Source organism: Pleurodeles waltl, chromosome 6 (assembly GCF_031143425.1).
Source record: "Pleurodeles waltl isolate 20211129_DDA chromosome 6, aPleWal1.hap1.20221129, whole genome shotgun sequence".
Classification (NCBI taxonomy): Eukaryota; Metazoa; Chordata; class Amphibia; order Caudata; family Salamandridae; genus Pleurodeles; species Pleurodeles waltl.
In genome coordinates, this window is record NC_090445.1 from 105,807,153 (window position 1) to 105,834,940 (window position 27,788).

Below are 27,788 nucleotides of genomic sequence, written 5' to 3' on the forward strand. Positions count from 1 at the left end.
AGGCAGGTCAGAAAGTCAAGTGAGAGAGGGAAATACACTGAAATATGATAAGAAGACCAGAGAGAGAGAGACTCAGTTGAGATAGAGGAGGAGGAGGAGTGAGAGACAGCAACAGGTGAGAGTGTTAATAAGAATAGAGATTTGAGAGAAGTGACAGCAGAGGGGACAGTGTCAGTGGGTCACAAATCATATGACCACTTACTGTGATGTCATTGGTGTAAGAGGACATATGATGTCACTTCTGCTACCCATAGCATTTTGGTGAATCAATGTCCATGGTGGACTAGTTAACATACACTAGAAAAAAGTACTTCTACACATCCTAGAAAACTTGTTTCCAAAACAAATGCTCTACAGTAGTCTGTACATGTGAAATGATAAGATATTGCATTTTGCTTTTTGTTAATAATGCACAGAAGAATTAAATAATAAAGTTTCCTACAAATCCTTCCTCTGAGTAGTCTATAATCACTAAAAAGCACAATTAATAAGAATGTATTAATCAGGAAACAGTCTACATACCTTTCTGCTTCTTTTTGGTGATCTCCTCCATTCTCTTTAGCTGATTGTAAACACGATCTTTGACATTCTCCATTTCAACTTTTCCTTGTCTCTTTCATTTTAATAATTGTATTTCACCTTCACACCGATAATTTCTTAAAAGACACCAGGGTCGTTTAAATGAAAGGAACAAAACAATGTCACAAACAATTATAATTATTACAGAAATTAGGATTAGCCGCAAAATTCCCCCTCCCATTTTATTAGTCTATTCACCAACCTTATGAAAAACCCTTCCTTACCTCACTAACCCAGAAACCAACAATCCTCTGTACGCCATGCTCTTTGAAAGCTTGAGGTTCCGGAGAAACATTAGTAACATTTTGAATATATGTGTTAATAATCCTGTTGTTATCAGGTATGAAAGTGCACCATTTCCTTACCTTTTGTACCTTGCAAACACTGCCTTCCTACGCAAGATGAATATCTAGCACTAAAAGGTTTTGCATTATCATTACTCACAGAGCAATTAAATTCAGAATTAATTTGGGTTAGGGATCCAGCCATGCTAGAGGCAAGCCGGTCCACAAGTGTACACAAGTGTCTAATTTTCACATCATTCATTTCCACACCTTTAGGAGGAATAATAGCATGTAATATATCTAATACTATCTCCCCAAATCCACATTTTACTCTCTTCAAACCGAGTGCATCATCCATTCCACTAGTATGATAGACTCTAGGAAACACTAAAAGCAAGATCCAACCAGATTGCGCAGCAAATTGAAATAAGCAGTCCTACACGACTCATAATAAATTCTTCTCATAATCGTCTCTTCACCAATCAGAAAATCATCATTTATAATATACCTTCACAAAATATCTCTCACATGTATAACCTTCCCAATTCTCAAAGATTTACAACACAACATACACCTCTTGCCGTTTTTCTCACTTTCCATTCTCAACCTACGATGTAAATTCCACATTCTAAATTCTAGATCTTCTTTGATTTGCTCTCTTATCCTTCTCTTATCTCTCCAATCTATCCAGTCTCTCACAAGCTTCACTCTCCTCTCATTGTATTCTTTAACAAATTCATGCTCATCTTTACTTAAACTACACACTTATCCCTGGTCCGTAAATTTAATTCCATGCTTAATTTGTGCATTTTTCCAGATATTTATCATATTTAAGATCCTTATTAAGACCATCTTCAGAGATTGGTAGATGCTCCAACTAGACGTTGAAATCCAACAGATAAGAAGACAAAAACTAATTCTTGTTAAATATACTAACAATCACATTACAGGATAGACTGTATGAGATAGGAAGTTGTAAAACAGTAGCCCCCTTCACCTGCAGAAGAGGGAAGAAAACTGCAGACGTAGTAATGTTTAACGTTATCTCTGTATGTTCATTTAACATTTTAGTACAAATATTAACATGAAATCCAGCAACTAAACTTTCCCTATGTCAGTGTGTTATGTTTCACTTTATTAGTATCATTAACAGGACAATTAAACTAATATTTTTACAGCATTGCTGTACTCCATTTTCTATTTAGATTCAAAACAAAAATATTTGTAAAACACAAAACAAACAAATATTTTCCTTAAAGCAATGATAAACAATATTTAAAACGAAAACTTCAAAAATCTGCTTTTTATTCAAATGTTCATTTCAATTGTTTCATTTCAGTTCATGCTCTAAAAAGATACTTCCATCTTTTAGATTTGTCTGGGAGTTCCCAATTTTAACTTTGTATTTAATAGTGTTTTCAAAATCTTCAAGGTGATCCTTCCTCCTATGCTCATTCACTTTCAGGATAACTTTTAAAAGTACATTGGCAACTGTTTATTGGGTAGTAGATCTCTGGTTATGACTCGTCTTCTTTCTCCGCTAGTGCTGCTAGATATAACAATTCAGGTGATACATACTTGCTATTTGGAGTTCTCTTTCTTGCTGGTCTTTTAGCAATTGTTGACTCACTTTCAATGTTTAATTAATCTAATTCAATTACTTCAGGTTTTTTGTTGATTGACTTAAGTCTCTCCTGTTGCTAGTTTTTTCTTTTGAAAGTTATTTTCAGTGACTTATCAGCCTTTTCTTCTTCAGTAGTAATTACTGTTGAACTTCTCCACCTAATGAAAGACTTGAACTCTGATTAGCTTCAACAACGAAATTTATTGTGAACTCTTTATCCCTCTGGGGGTTCTTGTGACTCACATTTTCAAATGGAATTCTTTATTATTGGGACCAGAGACTACTTCCTTCTTCTGCCACACATGCCTTTGACTTTGACAGTGCATCAGTTCTTCACTCTGATCCTCACCCTGACACTGTACAGCTCTACTGGTACCTTCACCCGGATCATCACTGTCATAGATCTGCACTTCTATAACTTTATGATTTTCACCGGATTCACTTTCCAAATATCTACCTCCCTTGATCTACACTGAGAACTTGAGCTTGACTCTGTGAATCATTGGTTGTTTTCACCACTTCTTCATCCACTGCCTTCACTCTCTTTGTGCGGGCAGCGTGAATCCACTGTGGGATTTCGGCACTCCTAACAGCAGTGTTTGTTAGCAATACTACTTGGTAAGGGGCTTTCCACTGCTCCTGCAGGCAACTCTTCCTTCCTTGTCTTATAACAACTGCCCAGTCACCAGGACTTAGATTATGACATTGTACTAATTTTGTTGCTTCTGTTGCCAAGTTCTGTTGCCAAGTGCTGGTGAGAAACAGATTTCACCACATCAGCCAGACCTTTGCAGGAATCTAAAATGATGTCATCAACAATTGAAACAAGAGTAGCTGAAGGAGTATAAACCACTCTCATTGCTCTTCTCATCAACACCTCCTGAGGTGAGAAACCTGTCTTTTTGTCAGGAGTACATCTAATGCTCATTTGGATCAGCATCCGGCCACTTCAAACCAGCAGAAGCACACACATTGGTCAGTTTGTTCTTGAGGGTCCCACTCATCCTTTCAACCACTCCTCAATATTGAGGACAATAGCTGTAATGAAACCACTGATCAATTTGCAGAGCAGTACAGACCAATTATAAACTTTTATTCTGAAAATGGGAGCCATGACCTGTCTGAATAGAAGTTAGAAGGCAAAATCTAGGTATCAATTCCTTCAACAAAAGTTTGACAACAGTCAGTCTGTCTGATCCCCGGGTCGGATAGGCCTCCACACATTTAGAAAACAAGTAGAAAATCATGAAATGTGTTTTAAGCCATTGTGAACTAGCAATTCCACAAAATCTAATTGGAGTCTTGTAAGTGCGCCCTCTGATTTGTGATTCATCAATGTGTTGGTTCTTTTTTCCTCATTATTATTTTGACATGCCAGACAACATAAATACTCACTGCAACATTTTCCCAATATTTTCTAAAAGGTCTGAGCATTGATTCCCTTCCTGAGTATGACTGATTAGGAACATAAGGTGCCATGGAATACAACATTGAATCAGGTAAAATATCCTTTTGTTCAGAGGTAACATATACATTTTGATAATTTCTTTTGTCACCTAAATGTTCCCATTTTCTTTTCTCATCTTCTGCAGCTTCCTCTTGAAGATCTCTTAATTCACTCAGAGAGACTGATTTAAACTTAACAACTGATACTTTCTGTCTTTTTCATAGAATGTTATTTTTTCATCTTGACCAGTTTCTCATATCACTGTGTCATTCTCAAATGCACAGTATCTGGCACCGGATTAGCATATTTGTTTCCAAGAGCGACCATATATTTTGAATTCCAGGATGTGAAAGGAAGTGGGCCATTTTGGAGCGATGGGAAGCTAGCATCTTGGCTTACTGATTTTTTCTGTCCACATTTGTCATTACATAATCACTATGGCAAGGAAGACAAACAACAAGGTAATGGATGGATTGGTGGATGAAAAAAACACCAAAGGTACCGATTGATGGGCGGACATTTTGTTTGCCGTTGAGTGGAAGAGTAAGTCAGTGGCTAGACAGATGGATAGACTGAAAAAAGTGGCTGCAAGGTGGACAGATGGATAGATGGATGAGTGAGAGCAATTAATTGGTGAAATAATAAGTTGAAGAATCAAGAGATGGGTGAATAAATTAATAGATAAATAAAGGCACTTGAAGTTTACAGACAATCAGATTAAGGGTGTGCATGATTTGCCTTCCTGTAACTGTGCGCAATTTCAGCAAAATTAAGTGAAAATATGCATAATTACACAAAATGCAAATCCGACATCTAGCACTATATTTTAGATTAAAATGCATCCTTGCATCAAAAAATAGAGCAAAGAAGCATAAGCAGTGCAAACAACAGTGCATATTATCCCAGTGCATTTGTGGTAAATTTTTACCACAAATGGTGTGAAAGTATGCAAACTAGCGTAATGCCATAGTTGTAGGAATTTTGAGTAACACAAAATTCCTTACATTACATGAATCATGGCACATAATTAAAATTTTGCTCATGCCTAAATAAGATTGACATGTAAGGCAGGTGGTTCTCAAATTACAGGCATTAAGAGTGATAAAGTGTCTGTACTAGAAAAGGCAGCCTTGGGCATCTTTCTGAATTCAAGAACGTGATTGGTTTGAATTAGGAAGCGAAGAATCTAATAAGTAGGGAACGCACAGTTTATACCAACAAGAATGTAAATATAAAAACATATCTGCCAACAGAGACAAAATCTAGATAGGGATTGAGTATTGTGGAGCACAGCTCTAAAGTTGGGTCTTTGGATCAGGTTTCCACCATTTCTCTCTGTCTCCTTCCAGGATCCTTCGCTGTTGCATTATCATTTGTTTCAGGATCATCAGCTACTTTATCTTAAGAACTGAAAAATGACTATTTTGCCCTCTGCATTTTCTCCACTAGCTGATAAGCCATAATACTTAATTTGTAAAAAAATATATACATGTATTAGGTGCCACTGCAGCTGGCACAACCCACATCACTACAAACTGCAGGTTTAAGTTAAAGTTTTATCGTTTTTAAAGATATATTAAATAGTTTAATACTCTACTAATGAACTTTGCTTAGAAAACACACAGCGCCACCATGTGGTGGTTTCTCGTAAATATGTGCAGTGTTTACAAATAAGTGCTGGTGCCAAGAACTGGAAAACACCAGCACCAATAAAGCACAGACAAGTCAGCTCATCATCTCCTGGATAACTGGTGGCCAGGCCAGCCAAAAGGCCCATCTTCTCCTGCTGACTCCTTCCCATCCTGTGCACGGTGCACAGGATTACAACAGTAATTAGCTTCAATGGAGGGCAGTGAAGAGCACATAAAGACCAAGGCTCAGTGACCCTCCTTCTTAAGGTTGAGACATAGGGACTTATTTACAAGCCCCTTGTGCCACCAATGCATCAATTTTCATGATGCTCCTTTGGTGCAGATTGCAGACCCATATCTATGAGGCCATTCAAAGCTACTTTGCATGGCTTTTCATGGCCTCGTAGATATGGTGAAAAGCAATTTAGCGCAAGTAGCTGCATCGCCTTACACTGCATCAGAGGGGCGATCCATGGACGCTGCAGTGGGTTTTTCCACATAAAACCCATGGGTTTTGGCACATTCCCAGATTTACAAGCATCTCTAAACCTGGGAATGCGTCAAAGCTATACGCCTCCCCAGGGGAGGCGTAACAAGGAGAAGTATCTTTATTTCTCCTCATTTTTCCCCAGAATGCAACACACACAGAGAAAAACACCTCCATGGATTGTTTTTGTGCAGGAAGGAGACCCTTATACCCTTGTACATTGGCGCAAGGGTGCATGCGTTTGCGCTCGGCAGCACATTGTGCACAGTGTCTCAGAAATATGGTGCATTCCCGCCATTTCGAACTGGCATAGGGCAGCACAGCAAAAAGACTTGTGGCGCTGCTCTACGCCAATTCTTTGTCATTATGTTCCCTTTTTGACTTCATTGTTAACTGAGAGACAGAATTGTGCGTGAACTTCATATCTGCGCCTCTAATCTTCATAATACAAAAATCTATTAATATTCTTGTTTCCAATCACCATCTCTTGTAAAATCTAAGTGCACTTTTGCAGCACGAAGAGGTGTCATATGAATATGTTCACCTGTCCTGTTCATGAAAGGTATCAGCCAATGTAAAATTGTGTTTAATCAAGTAGAACCAGGCGCCATCTGCTCGTGTATTAAACATCAGATGAAGTGCAGCCTACTGAGAGTCATGGCACGGATTCTCTCAAAGCCCTACTAGGAATGCTGGAGAAGTTTCCATGAATAAGTCAGCTAATTGCGCAGTCACTTGGAATCAAAGTCCACGTGCCGTCAGCAGCCATTTGCAAAATATTCCACAGCCATCATGAAATGTTTATGAAACAATTATTTCCACTGCAGCCAGAATCAGTGCCCACGTGCTCGGAGTTTCAGCACTAAGACTGATCAAAACGTGGCAAACAAGAAAATGGGGGCATGCTGCACTTGTTTGATTCGTTGGTATTCTGTGGTTGGTATAGCACCGACTTGGTAGCTTTGGCCACTTCAGAGCGCTTTGAGGCAGACGGAGAGTGAAGCGGGGTGGAGCTGGAAGTAAAAGTGTGGAGGGCGGGGGAGCACGAAAGGGGAAGGTTCGGTGGTGAAGATGGTGAGGGCAGGAGAAGGGGGCTGGAAGCACATACGGGGAGCGGCAATACCGGGGGATGCCGTGGTAAACGTAAGAAGAATGGAAGGGCGAGGTTCTTGGAAAGAAGACGTGTGTTTTTGTATAGTGTTTTGTTTCTACCACTTCAGAGCACTCGAAAATCCTGGAGACAATGAAGAAGAGAACTGTGGGTGGAAGTAAAACACGTGTTACGTATAGGTATTTGTATACATGTAAGTAGAGCAGTGAAAAAAGTGTGAAGTGGAAACATTCAGAAGAGAGAGAAAATGAAGAGGAAAGACGAAAGAGGATGAGTACAGAAGTAAGACCAGATTAGGGAAGAAAATTAAAAGAAAGATAACAGGTAAAGTGAATGGGAGGGAGGGGTACAGAAAAGAGCAAATTAAAAAGCTGGGCACTACCAGAGGGAAGAGTGGACACGACGGTGAGGTGCAGAGGGATGAGGACTGAGGGTAGAAAAGGTGAAAGGCATAGCGAAGAGGTAATGTAAACGGACTAGTAGGACAGGAGAGAGTATAAGAGTCCTCAATAGAGACCAGGTTAACACAGGTCAAGTATATAAGTGCAGAAGTAAGTAACATTTCTTACGACAGGACCCCCGTCAGGTGGAGAATGAATGATGCCCGGGCACTGCATTATTTACCTGCTGCCGCTCAGGGGTAAAAGCTGTCATGAAGGTCTAGCACGGCTAGCCCTGCTTACATACACATCTTTAACCTGAAGGTCACCCCAGGAACCATTAACCTCCATCTTTAGTTGGAATAAGACTACGGTTGGAACTTTGTGGCACCATCTTGGATTGGGACTATATAAATTATTCAAAATGGCACCATCGCGCAGAGACGCCAAAGCATCAACCCCACATAATAATGGAAGAAAACACATAAAGGCGGTATGTGCACCGCTGGACAAAAGGTAAGCTTCCCGCTGTGGGCATCGTGCAGAGTTAATGTCGTTTGAAGCCTCCGATCAGGTGTGCATTCGGAACGCAATCACCCAAAACTCCACCACAAAAGCAGTCTTAGGTAGCAGGGGGAAGCTGGGTAGCCAGTTGCATCCGGAAGAAAGGAAATAGCTAAAAGGAATCTGCATGAAAAAATTAAGGCTCTCCGAAGTTAAACCCCCCCACCATTATACATTGTGAGAAAAATCCATCTACTTGCTTATCCACCCCATTTTTTGCAGTAGACATATGATGTTTGACCTCTGGACTAACCTACACTGCTGATTAGTCTCGAGTAACCTGTGCTCTGTTTTGAAAAAGAAAACTGTCCTGGCTCTAAAATTGCCACAACTGACACTTTGCCAAACTGACAAAGGTTCTGTGCAGTTGCAGAAAGGTCAGATATGGGAGTGAAGTGAAAGCTTTCCCCTCATGCACCTAAATTAGATAATGTTTATCTAATGTACCAGACTACAGCTCTCATCAGACACAGGTAGGTAGAATAAAGAATCCTTAATTAGAGCCCCTCTCCTATGCACCTTGCAATCAAGGGGCCCTGGAAATAGTAGTCCAGGATGAAATGATGATGTTTGTATGGAAACATTCGGCACCAACCTTTCATTCAGGATGCCACAATTTACGTAAAGTCGCTTGTTTGCAGCAGCAGGCTGCAAAGGCCTGTTTTTAAAAAGATAGCATGGATACAAAATCCTAAATTACTAGCTCTGTCAGAAATGTACTATTTTTAGCATGTGGGTAAATCACTATAGTAAGATCAATGGAACCGCCGACTTGCAGTTTTCTAGACAATTTGGCTACACACGTTTTCATGGAGCTATCATGAACAAAATAATGCAAAATCACACAACAGAACGTGGCCATGCTAATAAATGGATCCGATCGTAAATGCAACTATGTAAAACAAAAATTCTAAAGTGTCCAGCCTACTCATGCCTGAACTACATGGTCTCGCTCCCCTCACAGTTCATCTGATTCTCTATAATGCACATATAGGGATTTATACAGCAAAAACCTTGCAGAAAAGCAGTGGAGTGCTGTAGAAAGATGGGGTAGAAGGGAGGACTGCAAAGGAGGGGTCAGAAGAGAGGCTTGCAAAGGAGCGGGTTGAAGGCAGGCGCGGTTCCTAGGCTAGGGCGGACGAGTGTCTCTCCCCCGCCAGCAGCAGCTGCAAACCTTTTACTATAAAGCAACAGTAAACTATGTTTATTGTTGTTTTATAGTAAAAGGGGTGGGGCCACGGGCTATGATGGGGACAGAGGCAGTGCACATGTATGTTTGGCTGGCTGCTTCGGGCCGGCCAAACACACTTGCGCACTGTGCTCTCTCCAGCCTGGCACTGTGTTGCCGGGCTGGAGAGAGCAGGCACAGGCTGCCAGCGAGCACCCTGGCTGGGTGCTCCCAGTCAATCCTGACGCTGCTCTGAGCAGCGTCAAGATTGGCCGCCGGACAGGCTGGGAGCCTGTGCCAGTAGCCTGCAGGAGTTGAGCGACGTGGTGGTGGTAGTGACGGCGAGGGCGAGTGATGGTAAGTGTATTTTTTAAATTCAATTAATTACCCCTCATCTCCCCCACACGCACCGCCCCCACCCAGCCCCTTTAAAGTCCTGCAAGCCGCTCCTGGTTGAAGGAGGGGATGCAGGAAGCATAAGGGGGATTACCTGCTGGGTTGCATTATCCGGGGTATTACACAAGGATGAGGTGTTGCTTAAAGAGAATGGTCTTCAGCTCCTTGCTGAAGAGTGGGATTGAGGGAGATTGTCGGACAGGGAGATGAGCGGCAAGTTCCATATCCTAGGAGCGCAGCAAGAGAGTGTCTGGCTTCTTGCCTTCTCTTCCCAGGTGTTTTTTGTCTTGAGTTGGATGGCTTTGCTGCCCACCAGAGATTTTGGTCTTGACATATACTGTATGGTGGAGTGTTCATGTTTATAGCTTTGTAGAATTGATAAGTCTGGCTGTGCTGTGAAAAGCATTCTCCATGTGGTCTCCAGCTGATAGTTCTCATGTTAATTATGCTCTCACTGCAATAAAATACATCTCTATAAAACTCTATTGCTTATTTTCAGAACGGATCACGCAGAATCGAATGCTTAACAACAATAAAATATACAAGTGTACATCATTAAACAATGTCTCACTTCTAACACAGGCTTCTCCAACCAGCTCATGAGCTACTGGTAGCTCTCCAGCTACTTGTAAGTAGCTCTCCTGTGTGCAGCCCAGCTTACCAAATTATAACATTTTGCTTGGTTGAATTAATATGTGCATACCAAAACTGAAAAGTGTGTATTTTTGATTTTCAGATCCCATGATTTCAAAAATATATTTAAAGCTAATATTCGAATGATAAATCATTGGGAGACTTATTGTGAGGCCGCGTTAGGAGACTTATTACTAACATTATTCCCTTTGTGCTAGGGAGCATTGCAGCCATGGCTGTTATGTATTATCCTTGTAGAGTTATTCCGAACTCACTAAGCTTTTTTACATTATAGCTGGCAATCCCATACTAAGGTAATGATGGCTGGTAATCCTGCATGGGTCCTTGTGACTAGGTCTTTGTAGCTGACCCATGGCCACTAATGTTCTCTTGTGTTAAAAGTACAAGACTAATAATTTTGGTAGCTCGGGAGTACTTTCGTGGAACAAAGTATCTCTCATTAGTAAAAGGTTTGGAGATCACTGTTTTAACACATCCGTGACTATGGATCAAGCCTTACAACACAAGCCCTGCATGCAGGCCATAAAATACAACAATAATATTCAACATTACAACAGAACAAAACAGCACATTCTACACCCCCTGTTTAGCACAAAGACAATTACAGCACCCACCTGTGCTTAATTAAATTGTGGCAGAAGATTTCCACATGTTAAAATTTAGGTTTCACTCATGTTAGTACCATTATTTGGTGTCCTTCCAACATGGCCAACCTGAATTAAACGCACCCAAAATAAAATGAAACAAGAAATAAAAACCACAAAACAGTAGTATCACGATAAGTCCATAGATCGTTAGTGCGCTCCAGAGAAGTGAATACACATCAGGTAAAAATACACTGTGCCATAATTTGTGTAGGCCAGATTGAAAACTGACTTGTTTTGGGACAACTATAGCTTATGCTTTTACCACCATATTCAAAGATACCCATGTTATCTTTTTCAGAAGAATGCAGTCTCTTGGACATATTGTGCTATGATTTACCAGCAACCATGCACCGTAAATTGATTAATCCACATTTTTGTCTATACTGCAAATTTAGAGTAATGTCGTAAGGCTGCAGGGACATAGTATAGCCGCATCATGAAAATGCTTAGATGGTTTTCACTGACATACAACCAGTGGATTTAAAAAAAAAAAACATAGAGGTGAACCCTTGTTATATATTCGTGTTTTGCCACCTGCCATTGAGATCAGGGCAATGGATCCCGCGAAACTAACCAAGTGCCCTCAAAGCAATTGTCCATTACAACCAGCCTCATTATGAGGCTGGCGGTCCCAGGACCACCACATTAATGGTCTGACCACCACATTACAACCCTGGCGGGCAGACCCACCAGGGGACCTTAGTCTCCACCAGGAATATGGCCTGAGTTGTATCCAGCCACGGAGGCGCTGCACTTAGTGCCTCCTACCGGGTTACAATCCCACTTTCCGCCAGCCTTTCTGTGGTGGGGATCCCACCATGGAAAGGCTGGTGGAAAGCAAGTGCAGGCCCCCCCTGCCCAGCACTGAGGGTGCGAGAGTGCTACAATATTGGCCTCAACTCCCTTAAGGGAGCCGAGAACAATATCGTAGTACTGTTCCCATAGGGCGTATGGCAGGAACATCGTAATACACTTGTGGGGGGACGTCACCGCCATGGCTTTGGAGTCCTTTCCGCAGCTTTGGCGGTCCTGTGGCGGGACTCCCCAAATGTTGTAATCAGGCCAAAGTCTTTTGCAAGAAATTAAATATCCATCATTATAAAGTTTTAAAACATGAAGTGTATTTTGTAATTGAGAAAGTACAATAAATGAAAATATAGGCATGTAAATAAAATATGATGTGCAAAGTATGAAACATCTTATTAAACTGTAGAAAGTATTTCTATAGTAGAAAGTTAGAAAGGCAGAAAGAAGAAAAGAGAGAAAAGTAATATAATTGTATGCTATCAGGAGGAAACTAAAAATTTATAATATCATTGCTGAAAAGTTAAGTGTCAAAACATGACAAAAAGCAGCAGGTTATATCAATCAATTTTGTTGGTGGTAAAGAGTTATGTAGGTTTAAGTACCTTTTCAATCCCAGGGTTATGTAAATAAGCATTTTTTGCAGAAGAATCCCACTGATAACCAAAGAAAGTTCCTTTTCGAGGCAAGAGCAATTGGATTGACGTATGCTCTGTGAAGACTGTGATCGTAGCAGACACCATACTACAAAGCCTGAAAAGATTGGTCAGTAGAATCCTTCTATGCCTTGGTAATCTTCTGAAATGCAACTGCAAGAAGCAAATCAAGTACATGAATATTATCTGAGTGGGAAGACCAATTATCTGAAATACTTCATAGAAAAATATTGGTGAAAGTAAATGGTACTTGTGTGTGGAAGATATTATTTATCTGTTGCCAGCCTTTTAAACAAAATTGGTGAGTAGAGGGATATTCGAATAGCATATGTTTAAGGTTAGCTGAAGTAGTAAGGCATGACTAACAGGAGGAGGGAAGTGTACGGTTAATTTTATGTAGCGTTGCAAGAGTGATCAAGAGCCTATTGTAGATAAAAATAAAGGTCTGAATTTAAGAAAAGTGGCACTGCATCCAATGCAGCGCCACTTTTCTTGCACCCCCCCAACGCCACCATGTGTGTGCCATATTTATGATACGGCGCATCATGGCGGTATTAGGAAATATAATGTCAACATTTTTTATGCTGTTGTGGCGCCTTGTTCCACTAATGCCAAAACCTTTGGAGTCCCAATGATTATAATGGGTGCATCCATTTAATGGCTGCTTTCAGCAGGCATAAAAAATGACACTGAAAATGGTGCAATGAACTCTTGTAGATTTCATTGTGCCATTTTTGCGGGCCTCCTTGTCCTGGAATGCCTCCTTTTCATAAATTATGAATGGGGCATGCATAATGAGGCGCAAAGGGTTACAAAGTGGAGCAATGCATGCATTGAGTATGTTTATGAGTAAAGGAAAATAATTCTTTAAAAGAAAAAGGATGAAAAAAGAATCTTTCAATGTTGACCCATAGGGAAGCTATTATAGAGTCATCTTCAGTCAGAAAGAACGATGTTTGTTTAAGAAAAAATGCTGTATGGTACAAGCGAAAATCGGGAGAATTGACACCCGTCAAATGTTGGTGGCATTTAATTTTTTGAAAGGACATAGAAGATTTTTTGTTATTCCAAAACAATTAACATAAAATAGAATATATTCTTTCATAATGAAAACTGTGGATATTTATGGGAATGTTAGAAAGATAAAACAGTATTATAGGGACTATCGTCATCTTTATCGTACCTAAGCATTCACACCAAGATAAGAACAAAGGATGCCACCTAGATGTAAAAGATGTTAGTGTTGCATGTACTTCATTCAATTAGAGGGATATTGTTCATTTGATTGAAACATTGAACCACAGCCCAGGATATTTAATTTTATCTGGATTTCAATGAAAGGAAGAAGAAGTGAAGTCTGCATGAAAACACAGTTTATTTAAGGAGAGAATTCTGCACTTATCAGCATTTAATCTATAACCTGAAATGGATGTGAAGTTTGTGACTTCATTCAGGAAAGCTGCCAAAGAGGTTTGTGGTTGTGAGATTAAACCCAGAATAGCATCAGCATAAACTGAAAGTTTTAAATGTTTGTCTCCTTACTGGAAATCTATAATTTCTGAGTTTAAACACATTTTTGATAAAAGGGCTCTAGGGCAAGAATGAATAATAGGGGAGAAAGAGTACAGCCTTGCCAAACACCCAGGTGAAGTGGAAAAGATGGAGAGATAAGGCCATTGGCCATGATGAGAGAAAGGATAGCAGGGAGACTAAATTAATACATTTAGAACCAAAGCCGAACCAAGAAAGTGTAGAAAAAACAAAAGGTCAGCTAACTCGGTCACTCGGTCATATGCTTTTTCTGCATCCACAGAAATAGCTGCTAAATAATGTTTATATGATTTGGATTTACGTATTACAAAAATAATCTAGTGTTGTCTGAAATATGTCTACCTTTAATAAAACCACGTTGTTGTCATCCAATTAACTGAGATATTAGAGGATCCAGACAAAAGGCAAGATTTTTTGCAAACAATTTATAATCCAAATTAACAAGGGAAATGGGTCTATAATTTTTACACAGCTTTGGGTCTTTGTTATCCTTAGGAATGAGACATATTAAAGCCTCTTGGAAGGAGCCTCCAGAATGCTCAGAAGATAAAAAATAAGTAAAAAGCTGATTTAATTTGGGTGTAAGAAGATTGGAAACAGGTGAATAAAACTCTATAGTGAAACTGTCAGGTCCTGGGCCTTTCTATTTTTGATGGAACAAATAGCAGTCTGAATGTCATTGATACTAATATCGTCATCTAGTGAAGAGAAATCTATATTCGGATTACAGAGTGTTTTAATAGAAGATAAATGCTGAAGTATATCATCCTGATTGTATAGGGTTCTGGAGTGTAAAGGGTTTGAAAGAAGTTTGTAAATTCAGAAAGTACATCTTCATTTTTATGGACAGAGAGGTTGGTGGAGGTCAAGAAAGAATCTATTTTAGTGCAATCCTTTTTCATTTTGAGATAGTTAGAAAGACGTTTCCCAGCCTTATCTTGACCTCAATAATATTTGGCGCTGGTTCTAAATAAATATGAGGTGGCTTTCTCTGTGGCAATTCTATTAAAACCAAATTTGGTTTTAGCTAACTCACCCAGTCAAATTTTAGAATTAGAGAGGTGATATGAGTGTTCCAGTTAATATGTTTCATAATTAAACCTAATTTATTGGGGGAGGAATTCCTTTTATAGGCTACCAAGAAAATTATTAATCTCTAGAAGCATCTTTAACGGTGTCCCTTCTAATCTGAGGGGAAATACCAGGGTTTTCATTTTCAAGAAAAAAGGTGGTGGCAAAATGTTAAAAGTTTTGTGTAAAATTTGGATCTAGAAGAAGGGAGTTATTGTCTTTCCATCATTTGGTAACAGAAGTGACTAGAAGAAGATCTAGTCTAGAGAAACCGGGAGCATGGTCGGAGATTAATATTGACCCAATATTTGAATGCATAATATGCTGTGCAAAAGACTTGGACATAAATAAATAGTCAATTTGAGATTGGGAAGAACGTGCAGGGGAGAAAAAAGTGTATTCCTGAAGGGTAGGATTACACAGGGGCGATTACAAGTTAGGTGGATGGAAAGACCTGTCCGCCGAACGTCCGACAGGAAGGTTGCTGTCTTACTGGTGACCTCCCTGCTGGCCCCATAACAATTTTCCTAGCGGGATAGTGGCAGAAGCATTGTCGCTGGCTCGTAATTGAGCTGGCGTCAATGCTGCCACCCACAGCTGGCACCAGCACCCTTGTAAAGCACACTGTATGCACAGCCGACAGTGTGCATTATGAGGGTGCTGGGCAGTGGGAGCCCTGCCCTGCCCATGCCATAGGTATGGCCAGTTCAGGGGCCCTCCTGTGTTTCCCTGCACCTGTTTTCCATCTGCCTTTTCATGGCGGTGAAACTGGCATGAAAAGGCTGGCGGCAAACCAGGTTGTAATCAGCAGGGCGTCGCTGAGTTTAGCACTGCCTGGGCTGATTCCAACCTGTACCGCCTTCAGCCCGTCTGGAACATTGTCCCTGCAGAGATGGCAGTCATTTGGTGGTCCGACCGCCAAACTCTTAATTTGGCAGTCGGACCGCCAAACCAGTGGCGGTCATGACTGCCACCGTGAATCCGCCAGACTCGTAATGAGGCACACACTCTCCAAGCATCAATGAGGGATCTCTGTTGTATAGTAGATGTGAACTGGGAATGCATGTGAGAGAGCGTAACTTATATAATCTATATTAACATGAAATGTTTATGAACTAATGTACAACAATGCTGCATAGAAACTGTATTAAAATGTTGTGCTAAAATGTGTGTTTGAAATGTGCCCACTGGGAGTGGCCGCCAATGTATACGGGGACTAATGAAAATGACTACTGTTGATGGAATATTATATCAGAAGATAGTTTTATACAAATTATTACTGGTTATGTTATTCAAGTTTTGCTAATAAATTTTTAGGCCTTAGTTAGCATGAGTCGAGGCCTAGCTGCCTGGCTTTCATATTAAATGTGTTTTTTTTAAACGTGCAGTGTGCTGACTTGCTAAAGGACATGAACTCTTGTTTTTTTCTTCAAACTAGAAGTTGAATGTAACTACAGTAGATCCGTTCCCATGAAGTTCATCGCGCTTGTAGAAATGTATTAACTAAATGCAACAGTGTAGATTAATGTTAAATACAAGGTCGCCCAAACCGGTAAAGACAATGGAGCTACTGACTGAAGATGTGCAAAGAATTACAAAAGGATGAAATCATACCGGACATTCTACATCTAAAGACGTCAATCATATGGACCAATAAAATGCCTGAGAACTGATGCGAGGTGAAAGATTCACTGACATAATGTAAATTTAATTGGTTAAAGATAGTGGGGTGCAACCCCTTGTCCAACCAGATTTTAGGGGAATGTACAAAGAAAAGGGGATAAAAACCCCTGTCACCAGGAAGTAAGACAGAAGAATTAGGGAGTCGGAGACTAGGAGAGAGGGAGATGCTGATGCGATTTATTATGATCCAGAGACTTTGTCACTTTTATTAGTGACTTGCTGATTTATTTAGAAACAACCTTGCCCTTAGATTACCCGTTTATACTTTACCTCCTTATGAGGGAAGTACCCCTTTGCCCTCCCTGCCTGAGCTGAGTTCCTGACTGATGGCGAATCAACTGATGTCCTGAAGACGAAGACCGACCCTGAGTGCTGACCCAAACTTGGAGGGTAACTATATGACAATGAATTGTGATTGTCTGTTTGCTTTTCCTTTCTAGGTACCAACTGCTTTTCTTTTGACAGAGACCATAGCTAGATTGTTTTCCAAATTTGTGTTACTAAATTGTTTTGCATGAAGCCCAACATGCTAATGCTAAATAGAGGTTAGTTGAGAGGGGTTCACAAACTGACGCAAATAAGACAAATTACTGAATCTATGCTTTGTTGAATAAAACGCTAATGATACTTTGCCAAGGATAACCTATGTTTACGCCTTGTTATATTCTGATGTTTGTGATTCTTGCTTTGATGAAATCTTACCAGAGTTGCCATATTGTAACTATGTTATTGTGCTTATTGGTTTTGAGATTAATAAACCTGCTAGTAGCATTGTAACAAATAGGGAATACATATCACAAAAATTCATACTAAACTGGTGTGGTTATTCATGACTGCAAGGTCATGGTGGTGTCTTGAGTTGATTAATGTCTTTGACTAAAGTGAAATGCACTGTAGTAATAAATATTGATGATATTATTGACTTATTGATTGACATGTTGATTAGTTATCTTGTCCTAAGGTGTCTCTCAACTGGGTCAAAAGATTCTTTCACCTAAAAAGAGTCCCAATGTGTAATAATTTATTATAAAGGGACGCGTTAGCACATGTGTGTTGGGATCAACTTAGATTCAGAGTGTTGATCAATAAATGGGTCAAAAAACATATTGCAGTCACCACCTACAAATAAATAATTATCATTGAAAGACATCAATTTAGATAATACCTCAGACCAGAAGGTTTATCTGGGGTAGTGGGTGCATAGGGATTGAATACAGTCATAGATATTGTAATAATAGTTATGGAAGAGGAAGCCCATCTTCCCATAGCATCAGAATCTTGGGAAAGGACTTGAATATCTAAATATTTATAACAAGATAGCCACTCAATTGCATTTCCCTGTACCCTGAGAAGCAAAGATGTGGCCAACCCACTGGTCTGTAAGTTTAAAGATTTCTTTGTTAGGTACTTGAGTCTCTTACAATAAACCAATATCACCATTTAACTTGGAAATATGAGTTAAACCCCTCTAACGTTTGATAGGCAAGCCTAAACCTTTAATGTCCCATGAAACAATTCTTAAAGTCATTTAAAAAGTATTCAAAACTTTAAAACCTTAAATAAGTAATGATAACAACAACAATTCAATAATAACATAAATATATAGTGAAGTAAATCAAAGAGTACGCAATGAAAGAATAGCACAAGTGGGTAGTATCCAATAAATTGGGTGTATTCATAAGAAGAGAAAAAAGAAAATGCAGGAGAAGAAAAGGGTAGAACACAAAAAGAACGGGAGAGAGGAAAGCAGAAATGTAACAAACTACAGAGAATAACAAAAAGATCTACCTTTAAAGAAAAAAAAGGTTAAGACAGGAAAAGAGGAAGAAGGTAGATAGTAAAGATTTAACAAACAGGAACAAAATTTAAAAAAAAGGACGTACCTACATGACAAACAAAAAGTTGAGGGTGGTGGTACCATGGGAAGGGAATGACACAGCTAAACTCTGAACAGTGAACAAACAGAAGGGAGCCCAAACCACATAAAAATGATGAAATGTCGACGAGACACGGGATATACCTAAAAGAAAGGATACAAAGATAATAAGCATTAATTTGAATAAGAAATATGAGAAAATATTAACCATAATATAAACAAATGAACAGAAAACAGATGCCTAAGAAAATAGCAGCAAAACAGCACGAACCATAAATCAAGTAATAGTAAGTTTAGGTGTATCCATCGCTTCTCCTCTGCAGTTGGCAATATTTTTTGGCAGTAGGGTGGAGTCCTCATAAGTAATAGTCTTGCTATTGTATGTTACTTTACATAAACATGGGTGGAATAGACCAAATCTGGCATTGAGTGAGCAGAGAGATGGTCTCATATCAAGAAACATTTTCCTTCTATATGCTGTGACCTTGGCAAAATCTTGTGCAAAAAATAAATTGGAACCGGACCATAAAATATGACAGGTGTTCCAAAAAGTAAAGTATTACTCCTCTAGGTTTTTGTGAAGTTGAGGCAGACCAGGGAGAATGTTCAAGTCTGTGTGCTCTTTAAACATTCAAGGGAGAAGTAGACAAGTCAAATATGTTGGGAAGAAAGGTTTAGAAAAAAGGCGTGGGCTTGGGACCTTCCATTCCTTAAGCAAGACCATAAATGCGCCAATTGTTTCTCCTATTTCAATTTTCTATGTCTTCAGCTTGTTTTTTAAAGACAATATTGCAATGTCTGTACTTTTAGCGCTGTATCGTCAAGTACACCAGCCCTTCTTTCCACCGGAGTGACCCTATTATTCATATAAGACCATTTTTGTCTAGGTTTTTTAATTTCCTATTAGTATCCTCCATGTAGGGTTTGAGTGCACACATTTCTTCAAGTATTTGTTCCATTGAGACCATAGTAGTGGATTTTATTGGGAAGGGAGGGTCTTTTTTTAGTCTTTCATGCGTGGATGTGTGAGGCGTTGTAGGTAGCTTGGAAGGTATTTTATTCGTAGAGGTGGGATGAGCCTCATAATAGAAGAAGAGTTTGGACAAGCACCTCCAGAGTCTTCCATGTTCTCCAGTATAGCAAAAGGGTTGGAAGAAACTATTTCAGAGAGAGTCTTAGTATGTATTCAGAGGTTTAATAGAGTGCAGATGCAGGTTCATGGTTCTGCCCATATGTAGATGAAGTAGTCAATAAAGTAGTCAATAGATAGAAAGGAGACAACAGTCAGAAGCAGGTGGCAGGCAAATAAGAAAAATATGTTTTTAAAGTCCCTTTTTAACTTTCTTGCTTAAGCGGCAACATTCTCTGTTAATTAAGTGCCCAGCACAGCGTTACGGGCATCGGGAGAGAAAACTAAATGTTGGGCGCGGTTTACTCCTCAGCGCGCTGGTCACATATTATAACAAGCATTTGCAATGCAATGGGTCTCAGGTTTACTCGAGTTAAAGCTATTAGAGTTGTGAACTCCTAACCGGACTTCTCTTGCCACATAAACTGAAAAGTAAAACAGTTTCACATAAGCGAGCCGATGGTCAACATGAGTGCAAACCAAACACACAAGAGGAAACAGAAGTCCGCTTGCAGTGAAACGTATCAGCAAAAGTGCAATTATTCATCTAACCAGCAAAAGTGAAAATATCTGTGTAACAGGGTCGATGTCATGCAAAGCGCTCGACTTCTGCCCAGCGAGATCGCACTGCCTACGAAATAAAGAGAGAAAATAGTGCAGAAACCATACAGGAAAACATGGAGCCTTGTATGCTTTCAGTAGTTGGCCGGTGCGCTCAAGGCGGGGTAACACCTGAAGAGGCATGACTTATGCATGCCTTCCACTAATAAAATCAAGCTAATTTTAAAAGGTATGCACACGAACCAACCAAACGGATGGGCTTGACATGGGCATGGTTAAAAGCCCACAGAGAGAAAACACAAGGGACGGAGCGCTTTGTGCTTGACCCTAAAAAGTGTGCATGAAGGGGGCAAAGATACAGGTTGCTGATGAACCTACTGCATCCAGATGGATTCCCTCGTTGAGTGCTGAAAAGCCGGCATGAAAGCGGCCTGTTACAGAGGAGTGCAGTTTGTCTCTCCACCGCAGCTGTCATGGAGTTCTGGAAAAGGTGGCCATCTGAGGCAGCACCAAGCCACGCCTCCAAATACCAATCATTCTGATTAAATATAAAGACAATTGTGGCTTATCTGTTAATATCAGATCCAAATAGCCTGCATGACACTGTTATTATTTTGCGTCTTCTTTTCTTCTCTCACTCTTCTAACTTCAAGATGCCTCTGTGGTGTATGTCTGCCCTTAATAAGTATTTCATCATCAAAACACTTTATTCGGTTTGAGAAATATCAACCAGAAAATAAATAAGCAACATATCACATTACACTAACAATAATTGTTCAACAAGGAAAAATAAAAAACAATCACTAGCAAAATTGCAATCGAGTAGCTATCCTGCCTATTAAATAATTTTACACAAAATTTAAAAAAGATTTCATTAAACCAAATGGTTAATCCCTTCATGATCTACAAATAACTTCAAAAACATATAAAAATTGCATCCAAAAATTCATTACAAAGATAATATTTCAATAAAAATATGAATTTGAAATAAAGGTAAAAAAGAAAAGAGAAGTCACTTAAAAATAATTTAAATTATTTTGCCAAGTTGTAGCAGCCTTAAGAAAAGATCCTACCACCTTCCACACCAACGCATCAGAAGCCATACGGAGCCATAGAAAAGCTAGGCGATATTGTACAAAACCCCTGGACCTCAATAAGGGCAGTAAATAGCGTCGCCTAAAGGGAGCATAAAAGTCACAGAACAAAGTAAAATTAATTAGAGTCTGTGAAGACACTCCATCACAGGGGCACAGTTTTATAGATTTTTGATCAAACTGGCCTAGCAGGAAACACAAATTAGTTCTGATAACTCCCAAACGGAATCACGAAATAAGGGTTCTTTCCCTAACATTTCTTATCTCCAAGAGATATGCCTCAGGACCCACCCCCATCTTTAACATTATGAAATCCCTTACTGATTTTTTCTTTAGTTCCTCTTCCTCCCTCTTGGCCCTTAAGTTTTTTGAGAAATTCTCCTTTGCCCAGCATTTGTCAAAGCTGGTTAAACCCTCTGGTGCCTCAAACATATCTGGCCACCCAAGTGCAGTGGCTACTTTTCTTATATACATCAACCAGGGGATATCCTTCGCGTGATCACATGACATGCAATTGCGCAGGATTTCTTTATTGAAGGAAGCAAACTCATTGGTCCATATGGAGATCCATAACTTGAGAGGAGCAATCTGGATAGTATCCTCTATGAAGTCTAAGTCCAGTTCAGCATGCAGACTGAAGCCAGAAGTGTTCTGGCCAACTCCTAACAACCTTCTGCAAAAGTGGTTCTCCTCTATCGCAGGGGTCCTATTTTCAGTATAGCCCCACAGTAGAGCCCCATACAACTGGACTGGGAGACATTTTCGCCTATGCACTTTAAGCAGTGACTTAATAGGTTTATTTCCCACCCTTGCAGCAAACTCAAATGTGTCACCAACTGTAGCATTAAAAAGCACCCCTCTCCTAGAGATACAAGATTTCCAGGTGCCCTTGTCATCAAAATTAACCCCTAAATAGGGGAATTCCTGAATCTTACTTATAACTTGCTTGTTTATCATAAGCCCCCCCACCCTACTCAACGGTTTTCCATACACCATAAAATGTGATTTGCTACAGCTTATCTCTAAATCTAAAGCTGACATAAAATTTTTGTAGGCTTTAACCACCTCACGAAGACCATTCATGGTGCGGGCCATTAATACTGCATCGTCCGCATTGATCAATACCGGGACACTCTTAATATTGATTTTAGGAGCATCCTTACATTGTTCCGCAAAAAATCATACAACCCATTTGTGTATAGAAGGAAGAGGGTAGGAGCCAGGACACACCCCTGGCGTACACCCCTATTAAGCTCAAACGATTCTGTGCATTCCCCATTTAGCCCAACCCTCACACTAGCATTAGTTCCTAAGTAGAGATAGCGAAGCAACTTCATAATTTGGGGGTCCATACCCAGCCTGGTTAACCTCTCCCACAACTTACTCCGATTCACCTTATCAAAGGCACAACTAAGATCCATAAATGCAAGATACAAAGTGCCCCTTTTGGCTTGCGTATATTTACCAATAACCAAAAGCAGATTTAAGCTTGGGTACCAAGCCCTTCCCTAAAACCATATTGCACCCTGCTCAAAATTGCATTTTCAGCCATCCAGACCTCAATGCGCCTTAAGATAACCCGTCCCAAAATGTTGGCGGAAGAATCAAGGAAAGAGATTGGGCGATATGACTTAGGATCACTTCGATCACCCTTTTATTACACAGGAATAATACATGCCGATCTCCAAGTGGCAGGAAATCCCACGCTCACTGCTGCATTGAGGACATTGAGCAAGATAGCTGCCCACAGCAGAGGGCAATATTTATAGAGATCCATTGGGATAGTATCCGGTCCCAGGGCTTTGTTACTAGTGCTACCATGTAGCGCATCCCTTACCTCTGAGAGAGTAAACCTTATAGCTAAATTGGGGAGATCATCATATTGTTTAACCATTGTCTCTCCTAGGAGGCGCCTCTGAAAAATCCTGCAAAAATGACTCACCCAGACCTCAGGGTCAATATTGCAGCCCAGGCCCTCAGATGTTTCTGTCTCATAGAAGCCCCTGTTTACAACTTTCTAAAACAGGCCTGGGTGCTTAAGAGCAACTGCACATTCCAATTTCTCCCAGGCTAACTCCTTAAGCTTTAACTTTCTTGCCCTCAGAACAGTATTATACTGAGCCCTCGCATCTTTAACGTGGGCCGTATCTCTGGGATGTTCCTTTAAAGCCTTCCTCAGGGATTTCTTCGCCTCATAGCAGGGCTTACTAAACCAACCACCCTTATACTTACAGAAGGACTGAGCTGCTACCATCAAACAATCTTTAAAAGCTATGTTTACTCTAAACATGGCATCCATGACTTCCCTTGAACTGAGTGTTTCTGCTAGGAGGATACCTGTAATCAGCTTTAGATTTTCACACACCACCCTCTCTACTACTTGCTGGATATTTACCTGCCTCCAACCAAGTCTCCTTCCCTGATCTTTAGTCCTCACTAGAGCCGGCCCTCCCCATCATAGTTTGCGTAAAATCTCAGGAAGATCAAGAAACATTGTGAGGGGGCTATGGTCACTAAAGTGTCTTTCTACCACCTTACCATGCAAGACCAAGTTCTTTCAGGATTGGGACACAAAGATGTAGTCAATTGTTGTTTCTGCCCCTCTATGTACAAAAGTTGAGGCCTGATGTGTACCCACATCTGCTATATCGCAAGTATTCAAGAGGCCCGAGCTCCGTAGGCCTTTGATCAGGTCCCTGCCCCTTGCATCCTGTGATCCCTCAGTTGTATATACCTCAGGATCCACCTCAAAAGGATTCATCACTGTACTATGCCACCCTATTTTGGCATTAAAGTCCCCTGCCACAACAGCACAGAACTCCAGACCAAACCCCTCCAATCTACACTTCAGAATCCGAAGAACTAAAATAAGGACCCTGATTTGGCAGCCGGAGTCCCAGACAGCATTATGAAAATTTACCAACAGGACATTACATTTATTTGGAAAGACTACCCAAACAATCAATATACCCTGATGATTACAGATAATTTGATACGCTCTTGCTATTTTAGAGAATCGAATTAGGGTCACTAGACCCCATTTAGGGCGACCGCCTTGGGGCCGAATGGCCGGGACGGCAAACCTATGATATCCATCCCAGGCTGCCAGTCCATCCGACCAGGTTTCTTGAAGTAAAATAAAATCATACTGTATCAAAAACCTTAACCATTCATAATCTTATGGCTTAGTATCATACCCTGCTACATTCCATGGAATGAGACAGCACTTTGTAGTCTTTCCACCCTTATCTTCCATGACCATAGTAGCATTTGAGGGTTCCACCGTACCCACTGTAAATTTCTCTAGCTAGCGTCAGTCCACCCCCTCCAGATCAGGAATACTAATAGAACCATACCCCGTATTGGTTGGCTGTATGGCTCCCTGCCCTAGGTGAAGATTTCTAGGATTCCTAATTGGAGAGTCATCAGACATGTGACTATGAAAAAAAACCTAAGGGGACCATGCCAATCTTTCTCTTCCTCTGCGAAGCCAGGCTTTGTGTGAATAGGGCCAGACCTGGGTATCTCCAATTTACAATAATACAATCCCCATATCCCACTTTTTCTCGAGGCCTGACCCAATCAATTCTTCTAACAAACAAAATATCCCTAAGATCCTTACAACCAAAGTCACTGTTTTTACTCAGCCAGTGGCAAATCTTATTTTTTAGTTGGTTCGTGGATTCATTGGCACCTGGTGCTAAAGAATGAACGCCAGTAAGCACCACCACTTAGGGGCACAGGCCAGAGGGAGCTCCAAACAAACAAGTTGGGGATTTTTCTTCGGATACACATTTTGGGCTGCACTTTGCGAGGCTCCCTCCCATACTCCATATGCCTGCTACCAGATAACCTTCCAGGTCCCAACCTGTTAATTCAACTGTGGCAGCTGGGGCAGCCTCCATACAGTATCCGGGAGCCCCCAAAGTTGAGAACCTTGTGGGTTGCCGCAAGTCTCTGCCCAGGGCCCCAGGGTGCCCCTCATATGGGAACACCCCCTCGGATGGTTGATTTTGACGACTAAGATCCAAAGGGCCATCCTCAGCTGTGATTGGACTGGGCCTCACCTGCCCACACAGCAGAGAAACTACATTTTCAAGAGCCTTCAATTTCTCCAAAACCGGGGCCAAACCTGCCTCAACCATCTCCCTAAGCTTCACCAGAATGGTATCAACATCGAAATCCGGGGATTGAGTGAGGCCCGTACCATCCACCAAACCCATAGGATTCAGATTTTTAAACAAAGTCTGTTTTGGTTTAATCCCAGCTTTCTTCTATGCCTTTTTCTTTTTCAAGGGAGGGCTACTCGTAATCGGGGGCAAACCATCAGAAGCCTCTTGCTCTTCCTTATTGTCCCAGTCAGACCACCAGCCCCAGATTCTGCTGGTAGTGGGATTTCGGGCAGACCTCCCAGCTCTCCTCGTGGTGGTCCACCCTCATCTTCCGATGATCCCATAGCCTCAATTTCTGGAGAGACTGGCTGCCAGTCGCCCATCTCCAATGAAAGTCTCCTCTCTGCCAAGTCAATTTCCTTGGTGACAACCCCTACTGCTCTGGCAAGGAAGGAATCCAGCGTTGTATTTGAACTTCCCCTCCCTCCTCCATGCTGGTCTGCCGTTTGCAGGGCCCTTTTCCTGCCCATTCTCGCAGTATACCCGGGGGAAGGGCCTCTCTAGGAAACAGGCCCGCTAGAACCAGATTTAAAAATAGAAGATCTCCTGGGGTGAAAAAGTCAGAACCAATAATAAACTGTACGGTACTCAATAGAGACATACAAAGTCACCCGCAGTACCGGAGCTAAGAGGGGTGGCCCAGCCCAGCCTGTCCCAGCCAATGACAGGTCTGCCATTGGCCCGGGCTTTGTCCAGGCACGTCCCGCGCGGCGGTGAGCAAACCAGTGCTTTCAAGCACTCACCAGATGATGGCTCCGCCCCCTGCCTCCTCTCTGCACAGTGTTTCTGGGACACAGAGTCCCTTCCTGGTCGAGCAAGCGTCCCGCGCGTGGTGAGCAAACCAGCGCTTTCAAGCGCTCACCAGTTGATGGCTCCGCCTCCTCTCTGCACAGCATTTCTGGGACACAGAGGCCCTCATTACGACCCTGGCGGTATAGAACCGCCAGGGCCGCGGCACGCGGGAGCACCGCCGACAGGCCGGCGGTGCCCCGCGGGGCATTCTGACCGCGGCGGCTTAGCCGCGGTCAGAGAAGGGAAACCGGCGGTCTCCCGCCGGTTTCCCGCTGCCCCCAAGGAATCCTCCAACGCCGGCTTGGGGATTCCGACTCCCCCTCCCGCCATCCAGTTCCTGGCGGTTCTCCCGCCGGGAACCGGATGGCGGGAGGGGGAGTCGCGGGGCCCCCGTAAGAGGGCCCGCTAGTATTTCACTGTCTGCATAGCAGACAGTGAAATACGCGACAGGTGCAGTAGCACCCGTCACACCTTCCCACTCCGCCGGCTCGATTACGAGCCGGCTTCATGGTGGGAAGGTCGTTTTCCCCTGGGCTGGCGGGCGGCCTTTCGGCGGCCGCCCGCCAGCCCAGGGGAAAACTCTGAATACCCGCCGCGGTCTTCCGACCGCGGTGCGGTATTCACGACGCGCAACTTTGGCGGGCGGCCTCCGCCGCCTGCCAAAGTTGTAATGAGGGCCAGAGTCCCTTCGTGGTCGAGCGTGCAAAATAAGTATTTTGTTCATTCATTCATCTACCTAATAGCCATTCCACTTTTGCTTTTCCAACTCTCGCATCATGTATGTTATATGTATCATTTCCTAGGTGCATGTAAAGTGCTCCGCTGCCCTAGTAGCTAAGTCAGCGCTACATAAAAATTACTAATAACAAAAAATATTGTTATGTGAATGTTATACTCTTTTTTTTTTTGTTCCCTGTTGCCTACTGCATTACTTTTTATTTATCTCCTAGTCACAGTAAAGCACATTAATGCCTCATGGCCTCATTTCTGGTTCGCACACTGTTGCTACTGTTAAATAATAAATACATAAATTAAAAAGCGTTGCCCTGGGATCGGGTCGTTTGAAGCCAAATGAAAATATATACTGCTGTGAAGTGGATTCGGTATTAAATAGGGGTGTGCAAAGGTCTTTAGGCATATAGGCCCTCATTACGACCCTGGCGGTATAGAACCGCCAGGGCCGCGGCACGCGGGAGCACCGCCGACAGGCTGGCGGTGCCCCGCAGGGCATTCTGACCGCGGCGGTAACGCCGCGGTCAGAACAGGAAAACTGGCGGTCTCCCGCCAGTTTCCCGTGGCCCGTTTGAATCCTCCAAGGCGGCGCAGCTTGCTGTGCCGCCGAGGGGATTCTGACAAGCCATACCGCCATCCTGTTCCTGGCGGTTCGGCCGCCAGGAACAGGATGGCGGTATGGCTTGTCGTGGGGC

The 27,788-nt window shown here is 41.7% G+C and overlaps 1 protein-coding gene across 1 annotated transcript in view; it reads right to left on the reverse strand.

The window, feature by feature from the left end:
- LOC138301871 (uncharacterized) overlaps positions 1-27,788 on the reverse strand; it is a 50,769-nt gene that overhangs the window by 7,582 nt on the left and 15,399 nt on the right. The window contains exons 2-3 of the mRNA XM_069242357.1: positions 18,621-18,757; positions 523-656 (exon numbers count right to left, since the gene is read on the reverse strand). Coding sequence (XP_069098458.1) covers positions 523-595 — 73 coding nt within the window. The 5' untranslated portion in view covers positions 596-656; positions 18,621-18,757. The remainder of the gene's footprint in view (positions 1-522; positions 657-18,620; positions 18,758-27,788) is intronic.